The sequence below is a fragment of the Pygoscelis adeliae genome, unplaced genomic scaffold (genome assembly GCF_000699105.1).
Source record: "Pygoscelis adeliae isolate BGI_AS28 unplaced genomic scaffold, ASM69910v1 Scaffold53, whole genome shotgun sequence".
NCBI classification, from domain to species: Eukaryota; Metazoa; Chordata; class Aves; order Sphenisciformes; family Spheniscidae; genus Pygoscelis; species Pygoscelis adeliae.
The window spans coordinates 529,081-539,655 of record NW_008824468.1 but is presented as its reverse complement, the minus strand read 5'-3'; the positions used below and the strand labels follow the sequence as shown (position 1 = coordinate 539,655).

Here is a 10,575-nt window from a genome sequence, read left to right as displayed (position 1 = left end):
GCCCGTCCCGGCCGGGCCTCCGCCTGGCAGGGGGCCGAGCTGCCTCTGGCTTCGGGGAAGAGAGAGAGGGCGGCACGGCCCCCCAGCCCAGAGCTGCGGGTGGGGGTGTGAGAGAACAGGGTGGTCGGCGAGGGGAAGGGCAGTCGGCGGGGAGCGCCGGGGCCTTCCCGGTACCTGCCGAGCCGAGCCCGGAACCAGCCCATAGAAGGGCGCCTGGTCTCGGGCTCCCCCGTGGTGAGATCTAAGGTGTGGAGATGTCCGCTGAGATGTGGACTGCTCCGCCTGCAGCCAAGTCTAGAAGCGTTGGGGTTTTTTGAAGCAGGTTAGGTTAAAGAGGCTGGGGCAGAGGCTCACCTTTGTGGGCACTGCTCGATACGCCTTTAGATAGGCTACGGCCACAGCAGTAGTTAGTACCAGTGATGAGCATGAACTTCTCCTAAATTAAGCATGACTCCACTGTAGTGCTTTCTTCTGTCTCTGGAAGCACCTTTCTTGGGAGAAAATACACCTCAACCGTCAGCCATGGGTAAAAGTTGATATCCGTACCCAGTGTCAATGGAGACATAAAACCCATCAGCCGTATGTAAATGTTGATATCCATATGCAGCTTTAAGGGAGAAGTAAAAAAGAATTTGGTGAAGGCATCAAGTTTTATCTCAGGCTAGATATATCAGGGGCTTATCCTTACATTGTTTATATGCCCCACAAACTTCCACCAAGCCTCTAGAAAGTTCGCATGCCTAAGGAAGTTACGCACAAACATGCTTGTCCTGGTTTTGGCTGGGATAGACTTAATTTTCTTCCTAGTAGCTGGTATAGTGCTGTGTTTTGGATTTAGGATGGGAATAATTTTGATAACGCACTGATGTTTTAGTTGTTGCTGAGCAGTGCTTACACTAAGTCAAGGACTTCTCAGCTTCTCATACTGCCCTGCCAGTGAGGAGGCTGGAGGTGCACAAGAAGCTGGGAGGGAACACAGCCAGGACAGCTCATCCAAACTGACCAAAAGGATATTCCATACCATACGATGTCATGCTGAACAAAAAAACCTGGGGGGAGTTGGCTGGCGGGGCGCAGCCGCTGCTCGGGAACTGACTGGGCATCAGTCAGTGGGTGGTGAGCAATTGCATCGTGCATCACTTGCTTTGTATATTCTTTTATCATTCTTATTATTTTCTCTTTTCTGTCCTATTAAATTGTCTTTATCACAACCCACAAGTTTTACCTTTTTCCCGATTCTCTCCCCCATCCCACTGGGCAGGGGGGAGTGAGCAAATGGCTGTGTGGTGTTTAGCTGCCTGTCAGGTTAAACCATGACAACAGATGAGGGAAGCAAAGAACTAATACTGAGTAAATACATTTTTGCTTGTAGTCTGCCTGGAAAAGTTCCCAGAATATGTATTCACTGTATTTATTTATATTATGTATTATGTATTTATTTATATTCTGTTACATATTTACATTCATCTAAGGACATTTGTCCTGGAACGCCACCTTTCTGAAGGGGACTTTTGCATAATGCTTTGAGAACATGGAGGCATATTCTTCCCATATGCTGTCTGTGGATCCTGGAGAGATTTAGTCATGAACTTAAGTTTTTGAATCATCCTCCATGTGGAGTCAATGGTCTGTGTATGTAGCTAATGATGAGTGCAAGTATTTGCCGGAACAGGGCTAAGAAGCCCCTCAGAGATGGTGTCTTTACATTAAATGTTTGGAATGCTTATGAAATAAATCAGAACTGCCTGTTTTCTTTTCTCTCTCTGCAGGCCTTGACCTACCAGGGAGATTTCTGTTCGCAATCTTGACTCTGATGACACTAATTGCCAATCTGGTGTTTGCAGAGGAAGCAGTCTACATCTACAGGAAAATCCCCTCCTCCAAAAGATCAATCATAATTTGGATTAATGCTGCAGCTCCAGTAAGTTATCACAGAAAAGAGATAACATTGAATGTTGAAGATAGGGTTTCCCTGAAAATCCACATGAACCTGCTTTATCTCTGCTCTTTGTACAACCCTCCTCCCTTTCTGTGTAGGTGATCGCTACTACTTCATGCATTGGTATGTGGATTCCTCGCTCAACAATGTTTACAGATTTCACAGCAGCAGTGTGAGTATTCTGCTTGTTTCTAGACGTTGCCCCAAACCCTGAATTTCTTCCCTTTAAACATCTGCTGCTCTTGGTAAACAGAGTCATTTTGTAAATTTAACAATTTAGTAATTTTTGGTTTGAGTTGAAATCTCTTGGCAGCTCTTTTCTGGGAGGTGGAAAATGCTGAAGCAGTTCCCAGTGCTACAGTCCCCTAGTGTGGGAACCTCAGTATGAAAGATCTGTGACTCGCATGTAATTGATCCCTCGGATTGACAGTAGCTTTGAAGCAGTACTCTTTCTTTCCTCTCTCTGCATGTCATGTGGAATGAGACTCTGACCTGTGACTTCTCTGTGCTTTTACTAATGATGAGCCGTGGAGGTCTATTATTAATGGTGGCAAGTGAACCTCCGATGAGTATATCAATGTAAAAATGGTCTGCAGTTGTCCTGATGAAAGCACTTTCTGTACGAGCATGACAGCTCTGACATGCACAGAGAAGAACGGAGAAATGTGGTCCTTGCTTTCTGGAGGTGATGGCGCCGCCCTGGTAGGCAGAGCCAGATGGGGGGACGCCGTGGCCTTGGGCACTTCACAGTTGATTTTGGGATGATTTGGGAACCCACTCCAGGACTCTGTCACAGACTCTCATGAATAGCCTCACCCCTTGTCGCATTGCATTTACTAAGAGAGTAGAGTAAAAAAGGAGGGAAAAGGGAAAACACAGTAGCAGGGAACACTGCGAGCATGCAGCAATTTGTGCAGGTAGTGCAGATTAACAAAAACTTCCAAGGATCCAGTCCTATGGCACTTCAAGCCTATCTGAATCCTCCCTCCTGCCTTGCCCAAGCTGCAGGTTCCTGTCCCCTCACTTGCATCCACTACCACTCACAGTCTCCAGCTGCACAGCAAGCTCCTTCAGGGAGGCAGTGCAGCTGAAGAGGACCTCTTTTATTTGATGGGGTTGGATTTCAGTGAATCAGTTCCCTAAATCAGTTTGGGAAAGGGAGGAAAGGGCAGTTGCACGATCTGTAGTTCCTGGGAAGGGTTGAGAATGTGCAGCTGGTGTAGGAGGAAGAGGTGGGGTTGCAGCAGTTAGTGCCTGGATTGGCTTTGGTTGCAGAGGAACCACACCCTGACTGGGGCAGTGCATACAATGATAGCTCTCTATATGAACATAGCCATGTTTGTTGTGGTTAGTTGGTAGGTGGGGTTTTTTTAAAGGAGGAATAGGACTACTTGTGAAAAGTTTGGACCAGGCAGGACTAGGTAACAGATAGAAAAATATGGCCATAATGACTTGGGCCAGAAAAGCCTGTGCTTTAATATTGACTCTGCCAGCAGCCACCAGTGCGGCTTTGGGAAATTCCACAGCTACTCTGCGCCTCAGTTTATTCCTCTTCCGGTGAGGTTAGGGCAGTTCTGGTCCTCCAAGGTGCTGGAAAGCTGAAGGTTTTTCACAGCTAGTGCTAGAATTTCTGTTGATTGCAAAGCGCAAGCTGTAAAAACCCTGGACAGAAGGCGGCACTGGCATGCAAGAGACACACAGGCAAATTCAAGCTGTCATTTTCTTCCTCTCCTAGATTTTTTGCCATAGTTATCCACAAGTTCCTACTGATGATGATTAAAGAGTGTGGAGGTCAAAAGCTGCTCCTCAGGCGGTTTGAAAATGGTCGCTTCAAGATCAGCACTGGTCCCTGCTGCTGCTGCTGCCTTTGCCTCCCTCGTGTGCGCATCACTAGGTGAGTCGCCCTTTAAGATTTCCCAGCTGGAAAATGGCTGCTGGAATTCAGCCAACTTGGCAAGGCCAGGCTTACAGCAAAGGTCCTCCCCGCTTCCCGAAAGTCAGTCTCAAGCTGTCTCTTTTAAACAGTGCCATCACTTCGGGGCTGTACACCACCACTGATTTATTTCGTTATTTACAATGCAGAATTTTGCATAAGAGTCAAGAGCATGAGCTCTCTCAGTTTAACCCAGTGCAGTGTTCCCACTCAGAGTAATGTTGAGCACTGTGGCATCTCCCCAACTAATCCCATTCGTTTTCAAGAAACCATTTCTATAGCGAGCAGTGGTGTGTGGGAGGAGGAATTTCTATTCTAGAAAACCTAATAACTGAGATTTCAGTTTCTTTTCATTCCAGAAGGGAACAAATGTCTCCAAAGTGGGTATTTTTCACAAGCAGAATTGTCAAATTGAGGCTGTCTTGAAAGAAAATTTCTCTTACTTTGATGAAATTGAAATGTTTCATTCTGATTTTGACTTTAAAACTACTTCAGATAAATAATTTTAAAACAAAAAATAGATGTAATTCCTGGAAAGCTTTGATCTCAATGAAATGGCATTGTCTGGTGAGACAAAAGCAAATATTTTCTTCTACTAAACTTAGTATTAAAGAACCTTTGAGAAGTAGGGTGAAGATGGAGAGCTGCACCTACGGGAGCCAATATACTGTAGCAGAAACCCTGCCTCCTTTGAGCACAGCCTGGTGGGGCTCCTCCTCTGGCTAGTGCCACCCTGTCATTTACATGCCGCTACACAGCCTGGAAGCTTCATGTATTTCCCAGGGCTTTCCTACTGGCACAGAGTATGAGAATGTTTCTCTCATTAAAACCAAAAGCTGAAGGACTGGATGTGCAAGACAGAGACTTTTCTATGAGGGCCTAGTCATTAGTGTCAGAGGGACCTTAGGGGCTTTATGGTCTGGTTAAATGAAAGCGGCAAACAGAATGCAGCATAGCGGTTTGTGATGCTTTTGCAAAAATTCTTAATTTTTATTGTAATAATTCTTCCTTAAACTGCCTCATTCGGTATTAGAATTTAAACTCTTTTTTCCATCATTTTATTTTAATGGAATAACAGTAATTATTTACATGGAGGGGGCATCAAGTAAACCAACTGAAAAATATACCTCCAAAAATGGATGTAATACAATGATGTAAAATCAGCAACTACTGATACGGATCTAAGTGACTCCTACTAATTTTCACGGGCATTGGTTCAGGCTCGTTTCATCAGTCAGAGCGGAAGAAATGGCATGGGACAGCGCTGTGCTATAGATCTAACGTGTCACCAGTATATATGGTTTTTTTTCCTGTCTGTCACCCTCTGTATAGGTTGTGGTAGCGGGGAGCTTGGGAGAGAATCCTCTACTCTGTCCTCCTGTTGATCAGTCCAGTGACAGCTTACCCAGGATGATATTAGCTAATATTAACTCATTTCAGGAGCTAGACAGTGCCTACTACTGCTGGGAGGAAGGACAGCTGTCTGTTTATAAAAAAGGCTTTTTGCTCTGCGGAGGGCTTAGGGCTCCTTCTCTGGCGTCTGTAGCACAGGGAAACCCATCTGCTGTCTCTGCTTCTGACTTCTAGCCTTTCCCCATTACAGGGTACGTTTTTTTCTTAAACATGGGCAAGCTATACCAGAGAAAGGTCAGTCTCATATTCCTCCTGTAGGTATCTTCTGGGGAAACAGGGAGCTACTCCAAGGGAGGGATTCATTCTTTTAAAAAGCCATATACTCTAGAGCAGTCCTGGGAAAGCTAACAAGGTACAGTAGACTGATGAGGCAAAGTAATGAGCCATACAGTGGGGAGAGGTGTGGCAGAAGAGGTCTGATGGTTAAGAAAGAGACCTGCGTCAACAAGGAAGACAACTCCTGGCGTAGCAGAGACGGCACTGTTTGTCATATTATTCTTTAAAGCCCTTTGAGAATAATAAATCTGTGAAAAGGCACACGCACTAAATGGCTGGCCAGTTGTCGGCCCTTCCACATGTGTTTGTGCTGTTCATAACCCTGTGGTTATTAGCTATATTAATTGAGCAATTCCTGTAATTCCTGGTTCATGGCTATATCCTGTAACGTACTAAATGGCAGCCTGTTGTCTGCTGAGGCATCTCTGATGGCAGTCTCAAGGGCGCAAGGAGCTACAGTGAAGACAACATTAACAGTATGGGAAACACACAGTGATAGACTGAAATGTGAGCCAGCCGTAGCAGCCACAGCTTGTCCTGTGAAGACTGAAGGAGAGTTCAGGTCAGTCAGCTTTCACGTCCTCTGTTAGCAAGTGCATCTCCCCCTTTCCTGGTGACCTTTAATGCTGTCTGGCCAGGTTACTGTGTATGGGCTGTGTTCTGGACACAGTTTAGGCTGACAGAAGTAAGGAAATCCTGAGCTGTCCTGCTGGCCTTGTGCAGTTGGCCAAGTAAAAAATAGTTCCTTTCTCCTGCTAGACTACTGTTGGGGAGCAAAACCAGATGCTTACATGGTAGTACTGATGGTGCACTGAAAAACTACCAGTCCTTTCACATAGGTCTGTATGATTCCCTTTCTTGATCTGCCACAGGACTAGGAGGTGTCTGAGGAGGAAGGCTAAATTGCCCAATTTCATCGGAAAGCTGAAATATTAAGGCAACAAGGCAAGAGCAAGTGGCATTATTGCTCAGAAACCGGTTATGCTGCTACTGGCTCTCTGGTTAGCTTCAGGGCAGAGAAAGACATCATGTTTGGCCCAGCTTTGGTTAGTATGTAATTGCTGCAGAATAGGAAAAGTACTATTTTTGTAGAGACTTTACTAAATAAACACTGGGTAATTCTTGGAAAGATTTTCTAATCTTGAAGCTGTTCCTCCCCAGATTTTAGCCACATGCTACAGGAATGGAAAAGTTTTGCAGTTGACAGTATCCAAAAAATGTTATTAAGGTTGCTAATAAGATTTTGGCCTATGTGATTTTTTTTTTTTTCCCCCAGACGAACCCTCTTTTGGCTGAAGCTGGGCACCTTTCAGTTTGCTTTCCTTCGACCCGTGCTCATGTTTTTATCAATAGTGCTTTGGACTAATGGCAATTACACCTTTTACAATGTAAGTAAATATTTTAGTCGGAGATGGTCCACAAAATCCATAGGTTTTAGGCTTGATGTTAGCATCTTAGCCTACAACTAAACTGTGAAATCTGGGAGCACTTCCAAGTGAGTCCTTACTGTATTCTTTTGAGACACTGAAGCATGTAATTTCTGCCTTCCCCCAGACTCTCCATTTCCTGGCTTCTCTTGGAAAGAAACTGGGCATCAGGGTGGGTTAGGCATTAGATTATGCTCCAGTATGTTTCCCAGCATGTATGGTTAGAATAGCAGGACTGCAGGTTGCCCTGTGGGATGTACCTGCCCTGTTTTGTAAGATACAGCCTTAAGAAACAGGTGTATGTACCGGCATGTAAACAGGAAGCCTAATTTATGTTTTTCTGCAAATCATAGTGATTTTTATGCCTGTGCAAAGTAGAAAAGATAGTACTGCACTTCTGCTTCGTACCATGTAAGCTGCAAGATGATGGAGAAGTCTGTATCTGCTAATAATTTTGCACCTCTTGGATAATTCAGATTAAAAGTAATACATTCCTTCATTGTTTCATGGTATAAAATAAATGACCCCTCTGAGATGTCATGCTGAATATGCTCTCATGAGCTGCTGAGCATTCCCTGGTGTTGCTGGGGTCAGATTGAGGGGTTGTGTCACTTGTGACCTTCCCAGGCTGAACAGATTTACATGTCTGTGCCTGCTGGGCAAGAGCGCTGTGCTAACACTCCGGTTGGTGCTGTGCAGTTTCCCCATGCAAACCCCAGCAACTGCTGCTGCCATCAGCTTTCATGGAGATAGAAACAAGCATTTTAACACCTGCATCATCCAGTTCACAACTTCTTCCTGGAAATGGTAAAATACACTGTAAAGTTTTATAGGTACGCTTGTTTGATTTGCTTCTCAGTTATCTCCCAAAGGAGCTGCAATATGGATTAGCTGCTTTGTTGGTATCCTCACCATTATTGCTCTGTGGCCAGTTGCAATCATGTTTCAACAAGTAAGGACTCTCCTTATCTGTAAGAAGATCATCCCAAAGTTTGCTCTTTATCAGGTGAGAAGTTTAATATTTCTGGTAAGAATTTCTTTTAACTGCTGGTATAACACTGTCTCTCTGGTTCTTGGTCCTTTGTTGAAAAGTTATAGTATTTTTTTTCCCATTAAATGCATTGTGCAAAGGCATATTTTGACCTGATGAAAGCTGCATCCCTTTGAAGCACTCTCCTTGGCTGCAGTTCAGTTTCAGCTTGAGCCAATTTACCTCTAGTCTCTCAGGAGTGCTGGAGATGTGAAAGCCGCATAAAATCCATTCATCTTTAGGCAACTGAAATCAAAACAGCACCTTCTGCAGGGCTTGAAAGAATCTTTGTAGATGCAGTATGCTGAAACGCAATGTTAAAGTGCTAGTGTGTACTTTTAAAAACTAGGAGAGGATATGGAGCATTGTGTGGGTGGCTGCTGTTTGAGCATGTCACAACGTTCTGTTCTGACAATATTTTTCTTGGCCATTCTACACTTCAGAGTTGGATAATAATGAAAATACTGTCTGGGAATCATTAAATAGTAAGGAACAGAACCAGACAGGTTAGGTTGAAAAAGCCCAGGGACAGGGCCACCCTCTTCCACATCACCCTGAATAGAGTACAGCAGAATCCTTGGATATGCATCCTTCTTGAACAGGACGTACAGAAAGGCTGGTGCACTAAGGTTTCTGTTAAGTAAATTATTAAGCACTTACTTATAAATGCAGTAAACAGGATAGGCACACCTGCAAAGCTGCATTAGGGTGAATCCAGGTTTAGGATGGCAAACTCTGTTAATGCGAGAGCTTATACTCGTGCAGTTACGCCAGCAGCTAGAGAGACACTTTGATATCCCCATGGCAGCGAAGGCCTAGCTCAGCAAATAGCAGGTAATAGGATGCGTGAGTGATTGTTGCTGAAGCCAAGCTGCGAAGAGTCCTTCAACCCTTCTGGCAAAGAAGCCAGTCCTGTATAACTTGGGGAGCACCGCATCTCCCTGCTGTGGCAAAAAGAGGAGACAACAGAAAAAACGTTCTTTGAGTCCTTCCTCCACTAAGGGAGACCATATAGATTAACAGGAAGTTTTTAAAACATTGTTACCTATTATTCAGAGCTCGGTATTGTTTAAAATCTCAGCTGGCAGCTCTGTGTATATTGCACCTCCCAAATGAAGGGCTGAGAAGAAACACTTTTCAAACAGAGGTTTAATTTAACGCTCACATTCAGAGCAATATCATCCTGACCTGAAGATGAATTCTGCGGCATGGCAGGCAGCCTGCTGGTAGACGGGAGGAGAGGGAGGGCGAGAAAGGAGGAATGAGGCAAAAGAGGGTCTGTTATGAAAGCAGAGTTGTGGTATAAACTATAAACCTTTTCCTGGTAGCTAAGGCATTTGTTTTCTCTTTCTGGTGCAGTTTATCCTCATTCTGAACCACTTGCAGGCAGCTATTATCAACATCTTGGCCATGCAAAGAATTATTCGCTGTGCTCCACCACTCTCCTCTTCAGCGAGAGGAGCATGTAAGTTCTTTTGGAAGGATGTTGTTCATGTACTTATAAAGGTGCCAGCTCAGCATCGCTAACTGCAGTATCTGGTGTTTTCCCAAAACACTAATTTCCTGCCATCATGCAGCTTTTGGAGAACCTCAGCTTTTACTTACAAAACCATAGCAAAAGTTTTATAGCTGTCATAGTCACAGAGAAAAACTTGATAATGAGAAGAGTTGGAATCAGAAATGAGAGGACAAGAAATCAACATGCATAATTACTGTTAAATCTCTTGCGTTTTGAATGCATAACTTACTGCATGCTTATTGATGGGCAATACTGTAATTCTGTAACTGATTTTATTGCTGAGTGTGAGAGACGCTCCGTTATGGGGACAGGATGGTGAAGTTTGTCCCTTTTGCACAGATGAATATTAATAAGCCAAGTATTCACTTTGTGTCTGATAGTCATTTTTGGGGGCTTTTCTTTGCCTCCCTTTTTTTTGGCAGATATGACCCAGCAGCTCCTCATCATGGAAATGTTTCTGGTAACTCTAATCTCAAGGGTGGTCTATCGGAGAAGATACAATGACCTAGAGCCTCCGGAGCGTACAGCTGAAGAAGCTGGGGACAACAAGGAGGCTCCTAAGTTTATCCTGAATGGTGCAGTTACTGAAGATGGATTGCCAAGGGTTTAGAAGCCCCGGTGCTCCTATTCTGCAGGAGCTGGAAGCTCAGCTTCGGGAGCTTGTATATTCTTGCACCACAAATAGCCACTGTCCGTGTCGGAACAACTTCTGCAATAAATGCCTGTGAGCTGTAGTACTGAAAGGGCCACTAGCAGAAAGATAACCCTGTTTATTCTCCAGTATATACATGGTGTGAGGGTTTTCATACCATGTAATTTAGTAAGATTTCATACCATTTCATACCATGTACTTTTATGCTGTTATCGAGCACTTGATGGTAGCCAAACTGTCTCACAATGTGATTTTATTTTATTTTTTAGCTATTAGAATGGCTATGATTTAGAGTTAATCCAGAGTCATTCTTGTTCATCTCTTTTGACTTTTTAAAATCTTATTTCACCCTGGATTACTGTCATATGTCCAACACAGCATTTTCC

At 44.2% G+C, this 10,575-nt stretch overlaps 1 protein-coding gene across 1 annotated transcript in view; it reads left to right on the top strand.

The window, feature by feature from the left end:
- Positions 1-10,147, top strand: part of LOC103914498 (organic solute transporter subunit alpha-like) — a 26,408-nt gene extending 16,261 nt beyond the window's left edge. The window contains exons 2-8 of the mRNA XM_009321150.1: positions 1,770-1,921; positions 2,038-2,111; positions 3,675-3,833; positions 6,838-6,949; positions 7,848-7,994; positions 9,378-9,483; positions 9,960-10,147. Of these exons, the coding sequence (XP_009319425.1) occupies positions 1,770-1,921; positions 2,038-2,111; positions 3,675-3,833; positions 6,838-6,949; positions 7,848-7,994; positions 9,378-9,483; positions 9,960-10,147 (938 nt within the window). The remainder of the gene's footprint in view (positions 1-1,769; positions 1,922-2,037; positions 2,112-3,674; positions 3,834-6,837; positions 6,950-7,847; positions 7,995-9,377; positions 9,484-9,959) is intronic.
- The last annotated feature ends 428 nt before the right edge of the window (positions 10,148-10,575 follow it).